This window comes from Podarcis bocagei (genome assembly GCF_964188305.1).
Source record: "Podarcis bocagei genome assembly, chromosome: 10".
Classification (NCBI taxonomy): Eukaryota; Metazoa; Chordata; class Lepidosauria; order Squamata; family Lacertidae; genus Podarcis; species Podarcis bocagei.
Genome location: NC_138135.1, coordinates 24,726,762 through 24,752,196, shown reverse-complemented (window position 1 = coordinate 24,752,196; position 25,435 = coordinate 24,726,762). Strand labels below are relative to the sequence as shown.

At 44.0% G+C, this 25,435-nt stretch overlaps 1 protein-coding gene across 3 annotated transcripts in view; it reads left to right on the top strand.

Annotated features, from left to right (window-relative positions):
• Positions 1-25,435, top strand: part of AGK (acylglycerol kinase) — a 40,135-nt gene that overhangs the window by 7,987 nt on the left and 6,713 nt on the right. The window contains exons 3-12 of one of the 3 annotated variants that reach the window (XM_081212061.1): positions 4,110-4,149; positions 8,229-8,308; positions 11,001-11,076; positions 12,904-12,996; positions 13,455-13,487; positions 16,360-16,454; positions 21,957-22,026; positions 22,722-22,801; positions 23,531-23,588; positions 25,140-25,287. In XM_081212061.1, the coding sequence (XP_081068187.1) occupies positions 4,110-4,149; positions 8,229-8,308; positions 11,001-11,076; positions 12,904-12,996; positions 13,455-13,487; positions 16,360-16,454; positions 21,957-22,026; positions 22,722-22,801; positions 23,531-23,588; positions 25,140-25,287 (773 nt within the window). Of the gene's footprint in view, positions 1-4,109; positions 4,150-4,209; positions 4,383-8,228; positions 8,309-11,000; positions 11,077-12,903; positions 12,997-13,454; positions 13,488-16,359; positions 16,455-21,956; positions 22,027-22,721; positions 22,802-23,530; positions 23,589-25,139; positions 25,288-25,435 lie in introns of all 3 variants that reach the window. The other 2 variants (XM_081212062.1, XM_081212060.1) reach the window with 2 other exon arrangements.

Below are 25,435 nucleotides of genomic sequence, written 5' to 3'. Positions count from 1 at the left end.
TTTTTGCCCTATGCGTAGCAGCGATTGCAAGCCCTGAAGAAAAGCTGTGGCTGTAATTGCTTTACACTTTACCTGTGATTATTGTCATTGTGATAGCAGAAGCCCATTGGCTTTTCGAGGTGATGATAGCTCAGCCAGCTGGTAAATTCACAATCATGTTAGCTGCCCTCACTTTGCTGCTAATTGGGAGCTTATTGCATTAGATGCCATTCCTCTTAGTATATAATAGAGAAGACTCTCCAGACACTGTCCTGGTTCTCTCTTGGATGCCAAGGGAAAACCTTATTTGCCCAGATCTATTAAGCTCATGCTTTAATTGTGTTTATTTTTATGATGGACTTACCCTAACTACTCCAATTTGCTACTGATGTAGTTATCGTATGTGTGATTGCTTTTTATGTCTATATGCTGCTATGAGAGCTGGGCTGAAGAGTGGCTAATATATCAATAAATAACATAATAGTAAATGAATTTACTAGATTGGCTGGAAGTGCAAAATCCATGCAAGCAGGAGCATTTATGGACCTAGCCCCTTCCTTCCTGCATGGATGGGGATTGTCTTCATGTCCTGTTTCCGAGCTTCCCATAGACATCTGGTCGAACGGCCACAGTATAGAACAGGATCCTGGAATCCAACAAGGCTATTATTATGGTCTTCATAAGATGTGGCACCCAAAGCTGATGGTTGAGGTTTTGGATCTCTGGATCTGGACCAGAACTACACAATTGCAACTGGAGTTTCCAAAGGCAGAGAACCCTTTTGCAATGTTTTGTATGTACAATCCTATTTCCCTTCATGGATTTCATTTCATATGGATTGGTGTAATTTGGACACAATCCAGATAAATCAGGTGATATTGTGTGTGTGTGTGTGTGTGTGTGTGTGTGTGTGTGTGTGTACGTACTCCAGGTGACTTATTTAGTAAGACTAATGGAAATAAATGGGACCCAAGAGCCCTAGCTTTCAGCAGGCTGTGCTTGCCACTTGCTGACCTGCAAGGCGAAGTTAAAATAATTAACATCCCTGAGCCCACCCATTCTTCACAACCTTGTCTCAAAGGTCAGTGCTGTGACTTCTAACCTTGAGACTGGTGCTAGTCCAACTTCAGCATCCTCTGTAAAGCTTCTCTTTCTCCTGACATTGAGGAACACCAAACGATTATAAGCAGGAAGTCCATGAAAACAGTTGATGTGGATGCATTCATTGCATTCCTGTTGCCCTACCACTGCGCATCATCAGCCAAGACTTACAGTGGTACCTCGCAAGACGAATGCCTCGCAAGACAAAAAACTCGCTAGACGAAAGGTTTTTCCATTTTCGATTTGCCTCGCAAGACGAAATTTCCCTATGGGCTTGCTTCGCAAGACGAAAACGTCTCACGGCTTTGTTTCCTTTGTCTAAAAACAAAGACATGTTTTGTTTATAAAGTTAATTTATTTTCCCTTCAATTTTTGAACTGCTCTTTACAGTATGTGTGACTTTAAAGAGCAGTTAATAAACACTTGTTGTACCAAATTTGGCTTTGTTTCGACTTTTTTTGACCATAGGAACGCATTAATTGATTTTCAATGCATTCCTATGGGATTTCGTGATTCGCAAGACGAAAAATTCGCTAGACGACAAAAATTGCGGAACGAATTAATTTCGTCTTGTGGGGCACCACTGTACTTTCCTTAGGCTTTGCTAGCTGATCAGATACTTAGCAGGTTCAATGGGGAATCTTATAATAAGAATGGTCTCTCTCGTGTTTGCTTCAAAGCTATCACATGCTGGGGGTGGGGAGAGGTGCTGAGAATTTTGCCCTTATAATAAATACATGTTTGTTTGCGGTGCCTCTCTGTACATGGGTAGATAAGATGGAGTAGGGCTGTCCAATTCATTTCGGCACTAGAGTTGGTTTTTAAGTAGTACTTAGTAAAAATTACTGCAATTAGTCAATAGCCTGCCATTCTTGTAAAAAAAGAAAGAAAAAATGTTCCTGTTGCTTAACACACATGATTTATTCCTTGGAATGTGAAGAGCAAACATTATGTTAAGGGGAGCGCTACTGCCTCTAAGGAAAACTTTGATAAATATTCCAATTAGGCATGAATTGGAGTAATATATTATTTATGCGTTCTCTCGCTTAGGAAGCTTATTTCTGTTTGTCCCATTATTTTCACTAAAGGTTTCCTATTGACAGAGTTTCTCTCGCTCCTTAGTTTGAATTTCTCCAGATTGATTCTTCATCTAAAATCAATTTTCTGTAACGTGAGAAAAGCTACCGTGGCAGTAAATGCTGGTAAGGCAGAACGAGTTACACGGCTTTAAAAAGTGGAATAAGTAGAGAAAGGGGGGGAAAGTCTGCGAGCGAGTTGTTCTGGAATGAGCCCCGTAAATTGCTGCGTATTAACAAAAATGTGCAGCATATCATCAGAGCGGAATTGAAAGGAGTGCTGCCTGGACCTTTTGGCACCAGGAGCCAAGGAGAGCACTGCCCTGCTGTAAACCGAGTGAGTGCCCATTTGCCCTCTGGCCTCCTGCTCCCTGACCCCAGCCACTCTGAGCTGCAGGCAGGCAGGCAGGCACCTCTTGGGCTTTTACCAGCTTGGCCCTTAATCCTTGAGAGATGAAAGCCGCAAACCCAGAACGCTTCAGGCTGCACAAATCAGAACAGGGATGCCACTTCCACAGAGAGAGGTGCTTCCAAAAGTTGACTTTCCTATCGCCGTTCTTCACCCTTGAACTACATAGCACTTCAAGCCCCATTTTAATGACTACGTGGAGAGTTATCTTTGGAAAAGATGGCTAAGTGGCGCAAAGAGAAGCAGCGAGTTTCCATTTATTTGTTTAATACGTTTACCGTATTTTTCGCCCCATAGGACGCACTTTCCCCCTCCAAAAATGAAGGGGAAATGTGTGTGCGTCCTATGGGGCGAATGCAGGCTTTCGCTGAAGCCTGGAAAGCGAGAGGCATCGGTGCGCACTGACCCCTCTCGCTCTCCAGGCTTCAGGAAGCTATCCGCAAGCTTTGCAAGCCCGGCGGGAGGTCCCGCGGGCTCACAAAGCTTGCGGGCAGCAGCCTGCAGCCCGAAGCACGGGGCGCCCTCCGGAGGGCGCCCCGTGCTTCGGGCGGGTGTGCGCAAGCCTTGCGCGCCCGGTGGGAGGTCCCACCGAGCACGCGAGGCTGGGGCGGCAGCCTGTAGCCCAAAGCACGAGGAGTCCTCCGGAGGGCGCCCCATGCTTCGGTTGGGTGTGCGCATGTTTCTGTTCTTATCCTGAAGCAAAGTTCTTAACCTGAAGCTCTATTTCTGGGTTAGCAGAGTGTGTAAACTGAAGCGTATGTAACCTGAAGCGTACGTAACCTGAGGTACCACTGTATTCTCTTGTAGGCAACCTTCTGGGGACCCCATGTCACTGGTGGGCAGGGCCAGAGGTCTTTATTGATTCCCTGCCATGACACCATTTTGCCATGTCAGGTGTTTTTTCCACTTATTCCTGAGACTTGCTGAGTGGGCACATTTTATATTATGGCAACTCAAAAAATAGTCAGGTCCTTGCCACCAAGGCAAGGTACATACAATTTAGACAATGAGGGAAAACAGCAAACAGGATGGGGAGACAAGCAGGGAGGGAAGGATATTGGCAAGTGCAGGTGTACGTTCTTGGTAATTTGATGACTATATACACTTCATTGGTAGTGCTGCAGCTAACATGGTGCTTCTGTCAGAAAAAGGAATAATTTGGCCACTGATGTGCTAGCAGGCTGGGCAGTTGGTTAATTCCACTCACAAGTTAGACCGGAGGAATTTTGGTCAGTAACTTGCTGTTTATACAATGGTGCGGTTCAGTTTGGTCAATTAAATAATCTCATTGCGGGTGGAATCTGGCTCTTTGGTAATGAAGACATGGTCCAAGAAGTGACGAAAGCTAAGGTGATGTCAAAACGTTGACATTTAAATAGTTATGTGTTTTTGGCAAGTAGCCCCTTTGGAAAGTTCGGTCTGTGTTTTGTGTGCCAAAGCAGTAAAAGTAGGTATTTTTAAATGTGTGTTTCCATCTATTTATCCCTCCCCTCAACTTGCGCTATCTAAAACACTGTTCTTTTTCTTCTTCCTCCTCCTGATAGCGATAACCTGCTAAGGAGAGCTGCGTGCCAAGAAGCCCAGGTAATACCATTTAACAAGATCAAATTAGATTAAAATCCTCTCCTTATCTCTCTTGTGCAGGATTCTGGAGATTCTCCCAGCAGGTCTCCTCTACGTGACTAGCCTGCCAAAGGGACTCTCTGTATTCTTCTGCTCAAATACCAGAAGACACTTCCCCCCTTTGCACCTAATTACGCCTCAGTTCAGTGCCATCACAAATTATTCATGAGCATCACGAAAGTGGAATATATTCAGTAAGAGTTTGGGAAACTTGATTACCTGTATTGCTTTTGTTAGGTAAACTTGTGGGCCAGCAGTGACAGGACTGAAAATTCTGGAGATTGAAATCGCATTTCATCAACTGGCAGAATGGAGAGCAACTAGCATGTAGCTTTTCTTATTCTGATTGGACCTGGTACTCTGGTACCTATACAACAAGGCAGGACCAAAACGTTCCAACGAAGCAGGAAAAACCAAATTGATTTTATTATTATTGGAGGGCACTCTTTGTAGTCCCAAATGCTCTTGAAGTTTGGCTGGCCCTGAGGGAACAAGCCTTTAATATGTCAGGCTCTGACTTGTGGAACTCCTTCCCAATAGAGGTTCGGCAGAAGCATCCTGCTCATTTAGACGTCTTCTAAAAACTATATTATTTAGACAGGCCTTTCAAACCTAAGATTCCTTGCCAACCAGCTCTTAGTGATGTATTTGATACTTTTATTGTAATACTGTGTTCTTAATCTATTACTGCCTTATGACATTTATGCAAAAGTGCAGTTTTTTTTAAAAAAGAAAAAGCAAACAGATACTTGAAATCATGTTTTTCCCTCCTTGCTATAAATTTTCATAAACACCCAATTGTGCCTTTTATGTGGAGTACCCTCCCCCCGTTTTTTATTTGTAGTTTCTCTGGCCAAAGATTTATGGCCATCTCATTGGCCATTGGGAAATAAAATACTTCGGATTCTGTCTGAAATTTGTGTCTCTTGTATTTTGCTGAACTGGATATGCTCATCCAAATAGATGTGCATATTCATTTTGGCAAACACAAACTTTTTAAAATACTCCTTATTTTAAAAACTTTTAAAATACTCCTTATTATGTTCCCAGTAGTATATTGCAGCACTGTAACATGGAAACTGCCCTTCTTTGTGGTCTGAAAATGAAACTTATACTTCGGGGGAGTTTATTGGGATGTGAAATTCAAAGGGGTGAAATAGTTTTTATAGCAAGGAGCAACGGAGGCCTGCTTTGCGCATGCAAATCCACGCTTGATGTTGCCGTCGTGCGAATAACACTTGAAAGGTGCCATCACAGATGCAGCACCACGGTCATAGAATCATAGAATAGAATCATAGAATCCTAGAGTTGGAAGACACCACAAGGGCCATCGAGTCCAACCCCCTGCCAAGCAGGAAACATCATCAGAGCACTCCTGACACATGGTTGTCAAGCCTCTGCTTAAAGACCTCCAAAGTAGGAGACTCCACCACACTCCTTGGCAGCAAATTCCACTGTCGAACAGCTCTTACTGTCAGGAAGTTCTTCCTAATGTTTAGGTGGAATCTTCTTTCTTGTAGTTTGGATCCATTGCTCCGTGTCCGCTTCTCTGGAGCAGCAGAAAACAACCTTTCTCCCTCCTCTATGTGACATCCTTTTATATATTTGAACATGGCTATCATATCACCCCTTAACCTCCTCTTCTCCGGGCTAAACATGCCCAGCTCCCTTAGCCGTTCCTCATAAGGCATCGTTTCCAGGCCTTTGACCATTTTGGTTGCCCTCCTCTGGACACGTTCCAGTTTGTCAGTGTCCTTCTTGAACACTGACTGTGTCTTGAATACTGGCTGCGTTTGCAGATCTCAATAAACCAGGGTCACTGGCTTAGTCGGAATGAGTGCACGTTGCTTGATTGCTCCCACTTTGCTTCTCCCCTGGCTTGAGCAACAGAAACAAACCACCAAGCCATAGTGAAGCTTGACTTCCTGCCGTGTCCAAAGCTGGAATCTTGTTCTGCTCCCTCACAAGCCGGGATCGCTTGTGTTCTAGCCATGGTGGCTATGTTCTATATCTATTGTTAGAACCAGTTTGTCTCTGAATACCAGTTGCTGGCAGTCACAGATGGGGAGGGCACTGTTGCACTTAACTCTGCTTCTCCTTAACATCTGCAGGTGAGGCAATAGATGTGCTGGACCATTGTCTTGCCCTGGTAATGGACTGGATGAGCGCTGACAAACTGAAGCTCAATCTAAATAAGACTGAGGCATTCTAAGTAGGTGGTTCCTTAGTCCGGATGGATGGGAGACTGCCTGCTCTTGATGGGGTTACGATTCCTCTGAAGGAGCAGATACGCAGCTTGGTGATACTTCTAGATCCCTTGCTGTCACTTGAGGCTAAGGTGGCCTTGGTGGCCATGGAGTGCCTTCCATCAGCTTCGGCTGGTGGCCCAGCTGCTCCCCTATCTGGACAGGGATAGCCTAACTTCTGTTGTCTCAGCTCAGGTAACCTCTAGGTTACATTACTGCAATGCATTATATGTAGGGCTGCCTTTGAAGATGGTTCAGAAACTCGGTGCAGAATTCGACAGCCAGGTTGCTTACCAGGGCAAGACAGTTTGAGCTGCATTTTGTATTCTTATTTTGTATTTTTCTGCCTTGGGATATTTAGTTGGAAGGTGGTATACAGATTTAATAAATGATGATGGCGATGATGATGTTCTGCTTCCCATTGGCATCTGGTTGGCAACTGTGAGAACAGGATGCTGGCCTCGATTAGCCCTTGGCCTGATCCAGCTGGGTTTTTCTTCATGCCAGCCAGCCTTAAACCATGGTTTGATGTTTGATTATGAATCCGTGCTTCTTAATAAGTCAGGATCCCAGATGTGGACACCACGGGGAAACCAAGCTTAACCTTGGCTTATCATGGTGTGCGAATGTGTCTGTTATTTCACTTACCTTTGCATCAAACAGGTTTAGGGAATATTCAGTTATTGTCTGCAATGTTGTTTTAGTGTATTTGTGGGCCGGGTTGCAGGGGGGAGTAGTGTGAAGGATGGAATGATCAAACAGGAAATAAAATCAGTTTACAAGCGCCTACCCTGCAGCCAGTGTTTTGGGTTAGTAAATGATTACAAAGGGTCTTGAAGTGGTTTGTTTTTTTAGTCTTCCTCTTTAAAACTTGAAAGCATGAGAGCAGAGCCTGCATAAAAAGCAAGTCTGCCAACAGTATAATTTGTAGAAGAGACAGGTTGTTTGTTCAGAGCAAGCAAATATATCACTCCCCCATCAAGTAAATAATTAGATGTTTCTAACAGCTGTAACAGACCTCAGAATTATGAATGCAGACACTCTTTTTCCATGATTTCCCCCAAGAATGCAAAAGTAATAGAATTAATCACTGACTTTTCCCATCTGTTCTTTAGATAACATGCCAGTTTGATTTCCTCTGTCCTTTGCCCCCATGAATCACTGTTTCTCGCATGCCTTCTGCCTTCTCGTTTCCACCGCGGTAAAATAAATAGAACAGAGTTGAGCATTAAATTCTAACAAATTTTTTAATCCTCTACTCTAATAGCCTCAGTGATGCTGATAATTGCTATGAATTGCTTCTTTGAAAATCTACAGAGCTCTCTTAAAACAATTGCTTCAGCTGCCTCGCTTTATATCTCTTCACCCAAAGTGTTGAGAATAAATTCATTGATTATTATTATTATTATATTTGCCTGGGGCCTATACTTGTCACGCAGCTTGCATCAAAGTGGGACAAAGAGGCAGAGCAAGCTGTCAGTGTATAGGGCTCACATTGTTTTCAGTGGAACTAACTGCATGCAGATGTACCTTTGCAGTTCCCTTGCAAGTTGTCAATGTAAGCTGACTAGAGTTTGCAGAACATAAGGCTGAATTAGGCATCTAGGTGGCCTTTTGCTGGCTGCTGGCTGGGACGGAGCTCAGTAAAGCAGGCTTTGCTCCCCCCTCACTGAAGCCATTTGTGTGGGGTGGGAGAGGGGCCCTGTAATCCCTGAAATAACCCAGAATTGTTCAGCACCAAAAAGAGATGGATTTTTATTCTTTAATAATGAGAAGCTTTCTCTCCATTATTAGGCGTTTGGCAACCAGATTCTTCCTTCCAGCATGCAGATCAAGAAAGCAACCGTGTTTCTCAACCCTGCAGCTTGCAAAGGGTAAGATTCCCTTTCCCAGCCACCTGGCACCTTTTCATATACTTTGGTTTTGCTTTCATCAGGGCAAGTCATTCATGGGAACCAAAGCCTTACTTCCTATCCTCCCCTGAACCTAATGTTATCGAACTTCTTCAGCTGATTGAGAAACCCCAGTTAAAATGGGCCTGCTTGCTAAAGTTAACATAAACCCCAAATCATATAGTTCTTCTCACTCCCCTATCCCACTCCATATTCCGCATTAATGTCATCAGCATTCTCACTCTATGAATGAGATTAAGATGTTCCCAAATAGAGGGGCATGCTCAGATGTTGTGCATGCTGATGTAGTGCCCCTGAAGCCACGCTGTGCCTATTTTCTGGTATAGCGGTAGCAAATGGCCGTCGTGTGCAAAAGCTATTTCAAGGTCAAAGATTTAGCAGGCGTATTGGTTTTAAACCCATTGGGGCTTTTTTTGTCAATAAATGTGGCTCCCGATGGCTGGCATCTTCACCATCATTTTATTATTTATATGCCGCCCATCTTACAGCCACTTTGGGCAGCTCCCAATAAAATATTAAGAACACAATAAAACCTCAAGCAGTAAAAGCTTCCCTGTACAGGGCATCCTTCAGATGTCTTCTAAAAGCCATAGTTGTTTATCAGTTTGACATCTGATGAGAGGGCAATCCACAGGACAGGCACCAGTACCGAGAAGGCCCTCCCTGTAGTTTCATGCCTCGCAGTGAGAAAATGGCCAGAAGGCACTCGGAGCTGGACCTCAGTGACCGGGTTGAACAATGGGAGTGGGGATGCTCCTTCAGGTATACTGGACTAAGGCCATTTAGGGCTTTAAAGGTCAGCACCAACACTTTGTATTGTGCTTGGAAACCAACTGGGAGTCAATGTAGGTCTTTCAGGACCAGTATTATATGGTCCTGGCGGCCGCTCCCAGTCACCAGTCTAGCTGCCGCATTCTGGATTAGTTGCAGTTTCCAAGTCACCTTCAAAGGTAGCCCCATGTACAGCGCATTGCAGTAGTCCAAGCGGGAGATAACCAGAGCATGCACCACTCTGGCAAGACAGTCGGTGGGCAGGTAGGATCTCAGCTGGCGTACCAGGTGGAGCTGGAAGATAGCTGCCTTGGACACAGAATTGATTTGAGCCTCCACGGACAACTGAGAGTCCAAAATGACTCCCAGGCTGCTCACCTAGTCCTTTCGGGGCACTGTTACTCATTTTAGGACCAGGAAGGGATTTTTTGCTTAGGAGGCCAAGCCACCCCGCTTAAAAAGATTGTCTCGTTGACCTAAACTGCAAATTCTAGCTTAGGCTTATTTTTGATAGGGGGTAAGTCTTACAAACGACACATTGTTTGGAAGATGTCCCTTACTTAAAGTCTTGTTTTCTTTTCCCTGGGTGCTCAAAATAATTTTTGCAGGATAATTCATAATTAATACCATGGTTATTTATTATGCATCAGCAGGCATTAAAATGCACGAGAGCATTACCAAAACAAGGTCAGGTGAAGTTTTTGTATTAATGTTGCTGAATAATAATAAAAAAGCAAGTGATATTTCTCTTTTAAAAGTAGAATTTGCATCTTACCAACCGAGGGCAAGTATTCTATATCTCATTAGTTGGGTAATAATACATTAATTGCTTGAGGGCTTATTATTTGGGGTGGCAGGCAGGGTTGTTGGGAGGAAATACCTAAAGTTTCTAAAGCCATAATAGAAAAGTGGCAAGATGAGCATTGGACTTGGGATGACGGGACATAGCCATGAAGCTTACTGGCTGAGCTTAGGCCTGTCACCATCTCTCAGACTAGTCTACCTCACAGAGTTGTTGCAGAGATGAAGTAGGGGCTTGGGAGCACCTTGGAGGAAAAGAGGAGCAAAAATGTAAAGTGTGGTGATGGCACAGGTTTTCCATCCTTGAATAATTCTAGAGTTCAGAAGGACTTTCTTCGGAACTTACTGTTTGCTAGTAAATAGCTTCTTTTTTGAAGAAGAGAAAGTCCTATGCTGATGCCCTCTAAAAATGTCCCTGGAAACACAAGCTAGTAGCAGTGAATTCACAAATTCACTTACAAACACAGGGCAGTGACTTGTATCGCCTCATAAAACCATCGAGAATCACTGTGGGGTAGCAGTTGACGTGTTGGAGTAGGACCTGGAAGACCCGGGTTCAAATCCCTGCTCATCCGTGAAGCTCACTGGATGATTTTGGGGCAGTTGCCATCTCTGTGTTACCTACCTCTCATCTCACAGGGGCGTTTGCTTGAATTAAATTAGGAGCAGTCCTTGGAAGACGGGTGGGATAATAATGTCATGTGATAAATAAAATGCATAGATTTATCTGACTCCAGCACTGCCCAGTGTTCCTCCTTCTACCCCCTCACTTCCACTAATTTGCTCTTTGCTTCTGTCATCACGTATTCAGTTATCATTGTTTCCCAGGTATCTTGCGACTGAGAACTGTGTATGAATGACTCATTCTGCATACAAAACCTCACTCCAGTCAAATATCCACCTTTATACTGATGAAATAAAGGTGCCCCCATCCCATGACGGCTTTTTGCCAAGGATCTGCAGAATAGCCTGTTGCTGTTATGAACATGATTTTGGTTTTAGTCAACAATTGAGGGTATTTTTTATGTGGGGGGGGGGTGGACTACCATAAAGTGACCTCACACTTCTGTTAATTTTCTAGCAAAGCCAGGAGTCTTTTTGAAAAGAACGCAGCCCCAATTCTTCACTTGTCTGGTCTGGATGTGACTGTGGTTAAGGTAAAGACAGAGAATGGACTTGTGTTTTCTTCTCCTAGCGACTATTTCCTCTTCCCGGTATATATTGGCCAGAATCCATCTGTCACTAGAGGTGAAATGAAAGATAAAGAGTCTAAGTGCTCAAGTTGGGGAGGAGTTGTATTTTTTCTTATTTTAAAACCAGTGCTGGTGCTGGAGAAGACTCTTGAGAGTCCCATGGACTGCAAGAAGATCAAACCTATCCATTCTTAAGGAAATCAGCCCTGAGTGCTCACTGGAAGGACAGATCCTGAAGCTGAGGCTCCAATACTTTGGCCACCTCATGAGAAGAGAAGATTCCCTAGAAAAGACCCTGATGGAGGGAACAAGGAGAAGGGGACGGCAGAGGACGAGATGGTTGGACAGTGTTCTCAAAGCTACCAGCATGAGTTTGACCAAACTGCGGGAGGCAGTGGAGGACAGAAGTGCCTGGCGTGCTCTGGTCATGGGGTCACAAAGAGTCGGACACGACTAAACAACAACAACAAAAGCCAGTGCCATGTTTTGTGTTTTGGTTTGGGTTTTTTGGGAATGTTGTTATCTTGCTTTCATTTCATTGACTCAAGGGCGATGGAGAATATATACAAGATTTTGGCGAGAGAGCCACCAAGGCCTGTAGGCAAAGAGAAGAGTTGATGACTCTGCCTGAGAAAAGTTCATTCTCATGCACGAGAGCTCATAAAATTGCCACAGGGCACTTGAGATTGAGCAGTCCTTTTTTAAACACCTTTAATGGCCTCTCAGATAAGAAAAAAAAACTCAGCATCTCTGATGAGAACATAAAAAGACAAGAGAGCCTTCCTAAGGAAGGGAAGACTGAACTGTTTTGAGATTATATTGTGCTAGCAGAAGTATGTCCTTTCTCCACTCAGAGGCAAGAGGGCATTCTGCTCAGGAAATGCCTAACCCTGGGATCAGGTCGGCAGGGCTAATGGGCACATTCCTAGGAATTTCAGTAGTGAGCATTTGAAGCTGCCCTTATACTGAGTCACATTAGTCCATCTATTTCAAGGCTGTCTACTCAAACAGATAATAGCCCTCCAGAGTTTCAAGCAGCAACTTTCCCCCCAGCTTTGGTATGCAAGTAGCTAGAGGTGATTTATCTAATCCCATCAATATGCATGGGATCTTCCCCATTGGATCACAAAATATTTTATCATTCCATGTGGTTATCTTGTAAATTGGAAGGGTTCATGAGTCAAGTAGGATGTTGTCTCTCAATACGTGGATGGGAGACGGTTGCAAATCCCCCCCTCCATTGCCTCAGGATGTAGTGTGGGTTAGTTCAATAGGTGGTGCTGTTTGCTTTTAGAAATAATCTAGCAGAGATTGTTGGCTGAATAAGAAGGCATGGTTCTCAGAAGCTACCCATTTGAAGAGACGTCAAAAACCATCAATTAGTCCTGCAAAAACAGCCAACTTCTTTGAACGGAAAAAGTGATTACATGTTTTGAGTTTGGCACTTCTAATTTAGAAACAGCATGGGTTATATTTATCTTAGTTGAGCATATATATTGTAGGGATTTCTCTGTGTTACATCCTGTATATGGGGGGGGGGGCGCTTTAAGAGGGATGATGCAAAACTTTGAAATTCATAAATGAGAAGATGTGTGCTGTTGTGCTGAGTATTAGATGTACGTGTGTTCATATGGAGATGAAAGGTTTTCTTTTTGGGCAGCCAATACCCAATGTTAGTCGCAATCATGAGACCCATGGAAATTAGTGGACCCAAGTCCTTGCTTTTCACCGGGTCCGATCTGAGTATTAATACCACCCAACATGTTTCTGGCCTCTCTGTATTTATCACAGACAGATTATGAAGGGCAAGCGAAGAAGTTGTTGGAGCTGATGGAAAACACAGACATGATAATCGTTGCAGGAGGGGATGGAACATTGCAAGAGGTACTGCAAGAATTCTTCTACATTTCTCCCCATGGGGGAGGATTCTCGATAGGAGAAGCTTTTCCTCCACCTTCATGCACTCCAAGATTCCTCTCATCCTGATTCCCAATAACCATTCGAAGCATCATGTGGTGTATCAGTTAGAATGTCAGTCTGGGACCTGGGAGCCCAGGATTCAAATCCCCATTCAGCCCGGAAGTTCACTGGGTGGCCTTGGGCCAGTCCCTGTCTCTCAGCCTTAACCTACCTCACAGGGTTATTGTGAGCAGGGAGAACCATGCACACTTCCTTGAGCGCCCTGGAGGAAAGGGTGATATGTAAATGTAATAAGTAGGTAACTGGAGCAAAAATTGTAGGATACATCAATGTTTGGTAGTGTGTCATCTGTTCATTTGAAGAAGGAAGGCAAGTTCTGGTTCATTTTACCGATGGTAGCTAAAAAAGTTTTTTTCTTTCAGGTCATAACTGGCCTTCTCCGAAGGATGGATGAGGTAAGGTGTTTTCTTCTGTTGCCTTTTTAACAGGAAAATCCAAAGCATTCTATAGTCTCATTGTCTTGTCTTTTTGGTTAGGCTGACCCTGCTTGTGGCTTGCAGTTTCATCTGTCTGTCTTGGGCCCAGGGAAGTCAGTCTGTGTCTGGGGTGTAGCACCCCAGAATGCATGTGGGGGCTTCATGTGATGGAACGCTCCTCCATACAAAAACAATTTTTAGAATTGTAGCATGTTGACAGGAAGGCTAGGCCCAAAATTCTTCTCACTGAGATGCTGGCTTTCTGTGTAGAGAGACTTGTTTCATATGGAGCAAGAGCAATCAGTCATGCAGTCCCCACATACAATATGAAATGGTACAGCCTTGCTGCAGGTTTGTTGGCTTATTGAGAATTAATTAGGCCTTTGTCTTGGAAGTAGCTTCTTGCCCCAGTTTTGTGGAGTTCCTGGTAAGCACAGCAGGGTAGTTTTGAATGCAAAACTTTCGAACAGGCATTTGTCCAGATTTGCAAAACAAGTATTCCTCTGGACCAGTAGTCAGGTAAAGTGAAAGTGGAACCAGTGACTGTTTGCATTCCCTTTGGAAGCAAGCTTTGGGTGAAATCCATACACCAGCAGGGGTGCATTGCATAAAGCGTATCAGGCTGCTTGTTAACAGAATTGTATTCCACAATGTCTTATCAGTACCTGACCAAAAGGAAAAAAGAGAAAGACAGAAAGTGCAATTTAATGATTCTCTCTGAGATCCCAGGAGGCTGTTAGCAACTAGAATTGTGCCTGCTGTACAGAGCTTTTGCCTGCTTATGGAGAGACAAAATTTATATTTCAGCTTCGGTGCAAAGAATTACCTTTCTTCCTTTGAGAAATTGTAAGCTTTCAAATCTCTACACTTGAAAAAAGAAACCAGGAAAAGTAATAATATGCTGCGACAGCTTTGCTGCTTAATGGAGGACCATTCCTCTCCTCCCCCATCTCCTGGAAACGGAGCAATTCCTGGATAAAGGAGCAGTGGATCTGAGCTACAGTGCTGTGTAATCTTGGCCTTTTCATGTCAGTCTCTGTTTCCTATCAGTGAGGAAGGGTTGCTGTCTTTCCCTATTGCTGTCCATTTATGGTTGCCCCGGAGGCAGTAGTCATCAGATGCCTCCTCTCTCTGTACAGTGACAGACCCTTTTAGCTAACGGTTGGAGCTCACAATAAACTCCATGAACTTGATTCTCTCGACTGGACAGAGCGAGTTTCAGGAGATGGCAGCCCCCTCCGTCAGCCTGCTTTCCCAGGCAAGAGATAATAACTGGATCCCTTAACCAGCTAGGGAGAATAATGGGCAAGCAAACAGAGATCACACTCTACAGCCATTGGCCAGGTTATTCGTCAAGCCAAGCCATGAGCAATGTTATATTCTTTTTTTTAAAAAAGTTCATCTTCCCAGCTATTGATGGCGCATAACTAAAGAGCAGCTTCTCTGTTTCATTGCAGTACAGTTCTAGTTCAGACTAAGAGGACAGTAGAGATCAAGTTATGCTTTTGTTTGAAGATTTTGTCTAGTTCCAGCATGCTTGACCTCACCCTTTCATTTCCATGCAGCTTCTAGATTGCATGTTGGCTCGGCGGGAAATGAAGTTTTGCTACCTCCCATGACAAAACACTTCCCTTGAATTTTCTTTCTTATCCCCCTTTCACTTTGCACGCTAGAACGGTGCACCCCATCATAGCTCACAGTAACCCCAAACTCCCTGAATATTGTGCACCTGTTCTGCTGGTGCAAGTCTGTGACCCAAAAAAGGCCCGGCACTCGCCAGCACCGCAATCTCCAGGTAGCTAACACCTCTTGGCAGGCTGTGGTTAGTACTGTAGGCAAAATCGCTGTGTCTCTCTGTTCGTTTGACACTGGGCCATCTGCTCTGAAGTATAAGGGGACAGAAGAGATAATGAGATGAGGAAGGAGACTGGTTGTAAGAGAGGCTGCAACAGAAAGGCATGGAAGCAGATGGAGCGCTTCAGAAAATGAGTTGGATTTGCTGAATCACTGTGCTGCAAGCTGCAGTCTTCTGCAGAGAGCCAAGGTGTCGTGGTTGCACAGTCATTAACATTGATTTGCTGGCGTACTTGAAGGAGCACAGCTCTTGGTTTGCATGTGTGTGCACATACATGTGTACTCTATAGTAACGTGGCCTTAGCAGCCGGGCGTTGACTGGGAGAACAATGCAGGCAGTGACTTCCAGCCAGGCAGCATGTCTAGAGACAGAGCTGTGTTTGAACCTTCCAGTCGCGTCCGAGCCGCAACCCAGCATGTGACCCTCCCTTATTAGCAGATCACCTCATTCTGTTGCCTGCTCCCCCAATTTGCAGAGTCAAAGATAAAGACTGTCAATCTGTCTGTTTGGAAAAGGGCTGCTTGATTGGTGTGTAATAATAACCTCCCGACTTGATTGCCAGGGCGCCTTATTTTAATATTCCCCTTCGCGGAGAAAGACATTCTGCATTACCGAATTTCCTGTCTCGGCCGCGCTTTGCTTGGAGATGAAATGCAGCCTGAGCGCAGCCACGCTTCGGGTGCCACCTTCAGTCTTTTAGGAGATGGCAGGTTGCTGACAGAATCTATACATTGCTTGGAGAGGACGTGCCAGGCTCTGCGTGTGTAACAATGCGGCTAATGACTACAGAAGGCTGCTTTGTAGCCAGTTGGCATTCGGAGGGGCTGTCCGGAGAGGCTGATGTTCCGAGTCATTCTTTATTACTGCCTCCCTTTCAGGAAGAGCCTGCCTGGGGGTGGGGGGTGGGGAGTGAAATCGGGCGCAGCTGTCCTCTGCACAGAAAGGGAGCTGGATTCAGCTGGCGCTGATGCAAATTTGTTTTGCCCTTGTTCCCAGGCAGCTTTCAGTAAGATTCCCATCGGATTCATTCCCCTCGGAAAGACCAGCACCTTAAGTCACACGCTTTATCCTGAGAGTGCAAACCAAGTCCAGTAAGTGTGTGTGTGTATCATACGAGAATCAGTGTGAAAAGGAGGAGGATGGCAGGGAGGAGGAGGAGACTGGTGTATAAGGAAGGAAGGAAGGAAGGAAGGAAGGAAGGGCTGCAAATCTGGTCCTCTGTCCCCCCAAAAGGGACCATTTTAGGCACTTCAAGATTATGTTATACATGGTCACCTTCAAAAATGAGAAAGATCTATATCATGACCTTAATGTACCTAAAATGGTACTTTCTGTAGAAGTTCAGACTTATTATTATTTATTTAATTTGTATACCACCCTTCATCCATAGAGCTGACATTTTAGTGTATTTTTAATCTTTGTTGGAAACCACCCAGAGTGGCTGGGGAAACCCAGCCAGATGGATGGGGCACAAATTAATAATAATAATAATAATAATAATAATAATAATAATAATAATAATAATAATAATAATATCATCATCATCTCAGGGCAGTTCCCAACATAAAATTACCATAGAAAAAAACCACAAAATACATAATAAAAATAAGAACAAAACCAAAGCAAGAATCCTTCCTCCCATAACACATTTAAAAGGGCACCGGATATCAATCAGCCAAAGGCCTAGTTGAAGAGGAACATAAAGGTATATAATGAAGGCATCACATGAACCTCCCTGGTTACACAGACTTACAGATTTTACATTTATTGTCACATTTGTACCCTTCCCTTTTTTCAAGGAGTCCAAGGGAGCATCTGAGGAGCCTCCCTGTTTTGTCCTCACAGCAACCCTGTAAGGTCTGGCTACAGTGGACTTCTTCATTGACCTGGCAATTAGAACTGAAGTCGTCATCCCCATCCCTGGTCCACACCAGCCTTCCCCAAGCTGGTGCCCTTCAGATGTTACGAACTTCTTCTCCACCCACCCCTGACCATTGGCCATGTTGGCTGGTGCTAATAGGAGTTGTAGTCCAAAGCCTCTGAAGAGTGTTAGCTTAAGAAAGGTACCACTAAGGTTGGTTGCCTTGCTCCCTAATTCCATCGCACTTGTTCTCACTGAAAGGTCGGCCGGCCTGGAAGCAATTTAATTAAAGCCAGCACTGTTGAATCCAGCTTCCACTTGAAAAGGGCAAGGGGGGAACCCTCAGTCATGTCAAGTTGGCAAGTATAAGTCTGGTTTGTTACAAGAGCCTTGGTCTTCTCCGAGCTGCAAACAAAGGATGTTGTGCCAGTTGGCTTGGAGAAAATGACCTATAAAGGATACCTACAAAGCTTCTGTTGAACTGAATGCTAATTAAGATACAGTGAGCAATAGCGAGCAGGCCTCTCTGTGGCATTGAAATAACACCCACTTACTGCTGAGGAACAGGAAAAGTATGATGGGAAGGCGATGCACCACATCCCAGATTTAGCAATCCCCAAAGTGCTTTTCACACTGATTTGTTACCCAGCTCCCCATCCCTGCCCCACCCCTATTATTTGACCATTCCATGAAGCTGGAAACGCTTCTGATTTTGCATTTAAGACAGAGTTGAATTTCTGGAGCTTTCACAGCAGGAAGAAGGGGCAGGGTATAATTTTTAAAAATTTATCCATTCATTCATTCATTTATTTATTTCCTTTTTTTAAAAAAAAATTATTGGTTTTTCAAATTTTATAAAGACACAGAAAACACAACAAAACACAGACACACAACCACAAATACAAACATGCATAATTTCAAATCCTTACTTTCTTAACCACTTTCCCTGACTTCCCCACACCTCCCCCTCATACATCCTGATTCCAATAATTAACTCAGCAAGTTCTTATCTCCCCCTTTTCCCCCCCCAATAGCCAAATTTATACCTTGATTAATTCATATTTACATCTTTTTCTAGGGTCGACCCAAATTCCCTTCCACAAATTTCCCACTTTTTAAATAATTGTTAAACATACTAACAAAAAGACAACAACATAAAATTATACACCCTTTGGATTCAAAAGCTCCCCCCCCCCTTTCCCGGTTTCAATCCCCAAAATATGTCCATAATATCAGTTCTTAGCCTGGATTCCTCACGTCCAAGGCCCTCAAATCTCTCTCAGTCCCTCTCTGCCGGTTTTGTTGGTAGTCCTTTATGTCGATCATCAAGTGTCGGAGGAGCTCTGTCCCAACCAGATCTATATTGCTTCCAACCAGTCCTCCTTTTTCAAAAGCGGAGCTCAAATCATATTTCTTACTTCTTTTAAGTCCAAATGTCCCAAAAGCTCCCACTTTTATCTTGATCAAGTTTGTAATCCATAGTTCTTCCAATCTCCCCATAAAGAGATCGCTCCATTCTTCATGCTTAATTTCAGTCCAATTTCTCATTGTCAAAATCTTGTTTTCCTTGTAGTTCTTTATTGTAGGCCTCTGGTTGTCTCTTTCCACCTGCAATGCTTCAACTCCTCCTTCCCGCTCCTCTAAATCTTCGGAATTATCTTCGGATAATTCAGCTGCAGAGTTCTCTTGAGTCACATCATTGGCACAGTCAACAAGTTTGCTTACTTTAAAATTTAAGGTCGTTATGTCTGTAGCCAAAGCTGTACTCTGATCTTGTAAACTTCCCACGAGAAGGAACATTTTTTCCAGCTCTGCCTGTATTTTTCCATCTGCAGCCATTGTAATGCCTCAGAACCCCTTTAGAGGGATTCTGGTTACTTAGTAATCTTTCTCCAACAATCCAGATACTTTTTAAATAAATCTTCTTTGTTTCCAGCAACTTAAAATCCAATGTATCAAATTCAGCCAGCAGAGATAGTAAAAAAACGAATTTTTCTAGCTTTGACAGCTAGTTTGACAGCTCGTTTGACAGCTGTCAAACTCCTTTTGTCTCCTCCACAAGCTCGCTCGCAGATCGCTCCCGGATCTCGGGGGGGTTGCACATCTACTCCTAAAATTCAGCTCTTATCCTCCAGCACAAAACTTCTTATGCCAAATCGTGAAATTAATAACTTTTATCTCGTAAAGATAGAAATAGTCTCTCGACCTTAGTTATCCAATTCTTGCTTTGAACTGCCTGTAGGACGGGGGGACGGACTTCCTTTTAACGCTTCCCCCGGTCGTACCAAATTCAAAAAATAGTAAATTTAAGTCCAAATTCCGTACTACTCATGGGTTGTTTCTTTTAAAGTCCAAATGTTCAAGGAAAGAAGTCAGCGCTCTCCGGCAATGGCTCGCGGCTTCACTCCATAGAAGAAGCGGTCTACTCACAGCACCACGCCACTCTCCGTCCCCCGTTCAGAAGCCTTTAAAAAGGCTTCTTTGCGGGTCGGGGGGGGCGCAAATGGTGCCCGCCAAGTCACCAAGTCCACAGGCTTCCGCGCCTGTGGTTTCTGAGGGTCCCCGCGTCGCCACCGCGACAGGACCCGTCCTCCATGGAGCCGATTCCCTCCGGAGCTCGGAGGGAATCCGCCATTAGCCGATCGCGCTAACCCGGAAGTCCTATTTATTTATTTCCAACCACCAAAACACAAACAGTGAAACCCCCCCAGGTGGCTGATACATTGGGCATACATATTCAATAATATACATATTCAATAATATACCTACAGTGGTGCCCTGCAAGACGAATGCCTTGCAAGACGGAAAACCCGCTAGACAAAAGGGTTTTCCGTTTTTGAGCTGCTTCGCAAGACAATTTTCCCTATAGGCTTGCTTTGCAAGACGAAAACGTCTTGCGAGTGTTCCGATTTTTTTTCGCTTCCCCCCCTTTTTCTAAGCCGCTAAGCCGCTAATAGCCTTTTAGCCGCTAATCCGCTAAGCCTTTAATAGCCGCTAAGCCTTTAATAGCCGCTAAACCGCTAATAGCACTAAGCCTCTAATAGGGTTCCTTCGCAAGACGAAAAAACCGCTAGATGAAGAGACTCGCGGAACGGATTAATTTCGTCTTGCGAGGCACCACTGTATTCAATAATATTCAATAATAACATATTCAAATCAACCACATGTACACTTCTATATACCTTAACACTCCTCCCTCCACAAGGTTTATTTAACTTTTAACATTTTAATTGCCCCAAATTGTTCAAGCCTACCCAAATAATTCAGTATCTTCTCAAACCAATTCTCCTCTTTCTCACAGACCTTAAGCCCTTTCATTCTATGTATCTTCACAGTTAAGTGTTCTAAAATTATAATACTATTCAGTTTTTTCCTCCATTGGTTCACCCCTAGCTCTTCTGCATTTTTCCAATTACTCGCTATAACCCGTCTGGCTGCAATTACCATCAATTTTACCCATTTACATTCCTCTTTTGTTTTTAACTCGAGGGGCAGGATATAAATGCAACTATGAAAGATATGTGCCAGTGTAACTTGAGAACTATAACGTAGGCATCCTCCCTTTTCATGCATTTTGATCTGTTCAGTTTGTGGCAGTGCAGCAGGAAACCGACTCAAAATGCTGCGTTCAGAAACTCTTGCTTTTCTGCTTGCAACCTCCTAGTGAGCTTTATGGCAAAACAGGAATTTGAACCTCATCCGTAGTCAACTTTATGCAAGACCCACAAATTATTGGGCAAGACTATGGTTGGGAGTGAGTAGAAGGTACTCTCTTATTTCATGGCAGCGCAGCCTCCACTGAATAATAATAATAATAATACACACACACACACACACACACACATACCCCGCCCAGCTGGCTGGGTTTCCCCAGCCACTCTGGGCGGCTTCCAACAAAACACTAAAATACAAGAACCTATTAAACATTAAAAGCTTCCCTTTTAGATATCTTCTAAAAGTTTGGTAGTTATTTTTCTCTTTGACATCTGGTGGGAGGGCGTTCCACAGGGTGGGTGCCACTGCTGAGAAGGCCCTTCATGGTTCCCTGTAACTTGGCTTCTCACAGTGAGGGAACCGCCAGAATGCCCTTGGTGCTGGACCTCAGTGTCCGGGCAGAACGATGGAGGTGGAGACGCTCCTTCAGGTATACTGGGCCGAGGCCGTTTAGGGCTTTAAAGGTCAGCACCAACACTTTGAATTGTGCTCGGAAATGTACTGGGAGCCAGTGTAGGTCTTTCAAGACCGGTGTTATGTGGTTTCGGCGGCCACTCCCAGTCACCAGTCTAGCTGCCGCATTCTGGATTAGTTGTAGTTTCCGGGTCACCTTCAAAGGTAGCCCCACATAGAGCGCATTGCAGTAGTCCAAGCGGGAGATAACCAGAGCATGTACCACTCTGGCGAGACAGTCCGCGGGCAGGTAGGGTCTTAGCCTGCGTACCAGTAGGCTTGAAATCGAAATAAAAGCTCTAACTTAGATGCCAGTGTCCTCTTTCTGTGTCTGTGCAGAAATATGTGAATGTGCTTATGCCAAGTCAGGCTGATTGTTCCTCTCACCCAAATGCTGTCAACTCTGACTGGCAGCAAAGGACCTTGTGGGGGGAGGTCCTCTTCAGCTCTGGTGCCATCTAGGGTCCTTTTAAAGGGAGATACCTGAGCTCAAGCCTAGGATGATCTGCAAGGGAAGCATGCCCTCTGCTACTGAATAACGTCTTCCTCTTGACTTCTTCTTCAGGCATATTACTGACGCCACATTGTCCATACTGAAAGGAGAGACTGTTCCACTTGATGTTTTGCAGATTAAGGTAGCCATCTTTTTTCTTAGGTCCTCCTCTTTCTGGGAGGGATATTTTTCTTCATCTGTCTTTTGCCATGTGCTTTTCTGACCCCCATTTTGTTTTTAAAGAGCATGCAACAATATAAAATTATTCTTTAAAGAACAGTGCACCTAGTGCAGGGCAGGGACTTGAACCCGTGGCCCTGACATTGAGAGCCTTATGCTCTATCAACTGAGCTATGTATGAAGGCATCTGGGAAGGAGAAGAGGGGGATTTGCTCCTATAATGTTTTTAAGCCTTTCTAATTTTTTATGTTCTTAATTGTTTTTAAATGTGTGAAATGTGTTTTGTTTTTAATTGCGCTGTTTTTACCGCTTTGTTGTTTGCTGCCCTGGGCTTCCTTGAGAGCAATGAAGGGATAGAAATTCAGATTAATCATCACCATCATCTTGTGAAGATTTCCCTTTCATTTAAATGATAACTACTCGTCATTCTTGCTTTAGTCTTCTGATAGCCACAAAATTAAATGACTCGTGGCTAAAACAACAAGCACTCTACATTGAGGAATTAATTTGCAATTCCTTTCTTTTATGTGTTGCTGGAATATAGGGGTTGGTATTTTTGTTCTCGGACCACTGATCCATTGTTGGCAAGATCACCACAGATTACTGCAATTTATAACATTTGACTTTTGTTAGTGATCGTTTGTTTTTCCTTTATAGGGGAACAAAGACCAGCCCGTCTTTGCTGTAACTGGTTTAAGATGGGGGTCTTACAGAGATGCGGGAGCAAAAGTCAGCAAGTATGTTGACCACTATTGCTTTGTTTTCTCTTTGCCCCTATCTTGTACTTCCAGACAGTTTCTCCAATCTTGTACTTCTAGACAGTTTTTCCACTATCTCCAACAATATGCAAGCAAGGAGCCCACTGGGACCAGATCAGGCTGTGAAGTGTTAAGATAGCTGCTGATTGCCTCTGAATCCCTGGACCAGGTTCCAGAGAAAGACATGGGATGCCTCTAAACTGTCACTATTTTTCGCAACAGATTGAAGCACATACCAGAAATTTACATTTGTGCAATTAAAATGGATTAAAGTGCTTTGTGCAATCAATCCACTTTTCTATTTAAAAAAACCAATGACTGTTTGCAGTGAGGAAAGTGACAGGGAAAGTGTGGGATGAACAAATGACTAACAGGAAGATGAGGAAATACCCCACAAGCAAACGGGGATGAATCCTCAGTAGAACAAATCGGAACAAGTGCTGAGTAAATACCAGACATAGTCTGACCTCTTTGCATAAGCAAAACAGGATGAATGCTGAAGAAACAGGTCATCTAGAGAAGCCCACTGAGTACATTAGCACACAACCAGGTGCCAGCTATACTTTGCTGCACATTGCTTGGGCATCTAATGTCCAAAGATTAGGTTGTAAGAAACAGCTTTCGTAGATACTGCATTGGAAAAGAGGACTGCTTTCCCCGTGCCCCCAGTTTTATTTTGCTTTTTGGGTTCATTTTATTCTCTTCTAGGTACTGGTATCTTGGGCCTCTGAAAATCAAAGCAGCCCACTTCTTTAATACATTGAAGGTAAAGGGATTTCAATATGGGTCACACAAGGCTATCATGGTGGGAAGATCTGTGATGCACACAGTGGTGGATCACATTTTTGAGTGCATCAAGTCCCCAGGTTTAGTCCAAAACAAAAGAATTTGCTGGAGAGTCACACCCAGACAGCTGTGAGCTAGAGGGTCTGACTCTGTGTGAGGCAACTTCGTGTGATCTTACTGTATGTGGCATATAATGTAGTTTGGAGTGCTTACAGGTCATATTTAAGGCAGTGTTGACTTTTTTTTAACGTAGCTCAAAACCGACCAAGCTTTGGTTATTCATATTTTGCCAGAAAAGGGTGTCAGAGACAATTGGCTTTTAAAAAATCTGCTAGTGGAATGCAGCTGAAATAATACTGCAATGCTAGAAATTACTACGGAATATTAACTGCATTATGGAAGGGTAAACAGCCTCTCATGCAGCTGAGGTTGCTCGGCTGCCTTCCTCTAGTGCAGTCCTTTCTCATGGTTTTTGTTATGCTAATGATTCACCCTGAGATTTATTCAATTGACGTAAGTGGTGCCTATAAATAGAGCCCACAGGACTGTTGATAATCTGCCTCTTACATTCAGCCTACCTTCTGTCACAAAATGAGCAAAAAGGTTAATTGCTCTAGTTCTCAGGTACTGAAGGATTTGACATACATTAAAGTAGCTGCATTTCCCCCCTGTTCACACCCTTTTTTGGATTCCTTAGCAGATAATAAACATATAACTCTCCTGTGAAATGCCCTGACACATCATAACACATGTACTGTCTGAGTTTGCACGTAATACTAAACCATGGTTTAGTGGTATGTGGACAAGCTGCAGTGAGCCCAAACAAAAGCGTCAGTCTCACCTCTCCCCCCCCCCACCTTTCTGAGTGATTTGTTTTATATAAACCAGGAATTCTGTTTTTGAACAAACTCTGTTCAAATGAAACAGAGTTGATTTGAACTCTTGAACAAATTAAATAAAGCAGCTTCATAACAATGGTTTGGCTTGTTTTGAACCTTACCAGGATTCCTGGTTGGTTCAACAGGACAAGCCAGGGTTTATTCAACATGATGTTAATCTCTTCAGAAGGCCTCCTCCTGACTACATGGGAGGGAAGAGTGCAACAGTTCACTCTGTCTTGCTGCAGCTCATCCACATAACGTTAAACCACAGTTTAGTGTGACAGTCGAGTGCAGCCTTTGCAAGACACAATTTAGATCAGCTAGACCAGAATTTCTTCTCTGTGGCAGGACTGTAACCTTCTTTGGGGGAAGTAGAGTTCTTTCCTCACACACACTTTCCCCAGCCACCCCGTCCCCCTCAACTGACAGAAACACTTGTTCACCTCATCACAGGGAAATGGGCTAGTAGAATGGCTGGAGGAGAAAGCAGCAGGTGGGTTAAGCAGCCCCTAGATTGCCTCTTCTGCCTTGTGGCTGTTTGGTGGCAACCATAATTCCAAGTCTGCCTGCTGCTGAATGAATGGTCAGTCTAGCTCTCGCATATCCCTGTAGAAATGGTTATTTTGCTTTTTCTTTCTGGAAATTCCAAGGAGTGGCCTCAGAAGCATCTAGCCTCCCTTTCCTATTTGGACCCAACTCCAAGGCCTCCTGAGGAGCCGGAGCAGAAGACCCTTAGACCTCCTTTATACATCAGGCTTTACAAGAGACTGGCACATTATTGGACACCTGTCCCCAAAGGTAAGCGGTCAGTCATTCTCTCTCAGATGGATAGTTATATTAAAGCTGTTCATTAGAAGAATCCTTTCTCCCTGCTGTGGCCCTGCAGAAGGGCCTTGAGAGATCTGTCACCTTTTCCAATTAAGCCAGCGAGTTGCTTTCTTTTTGT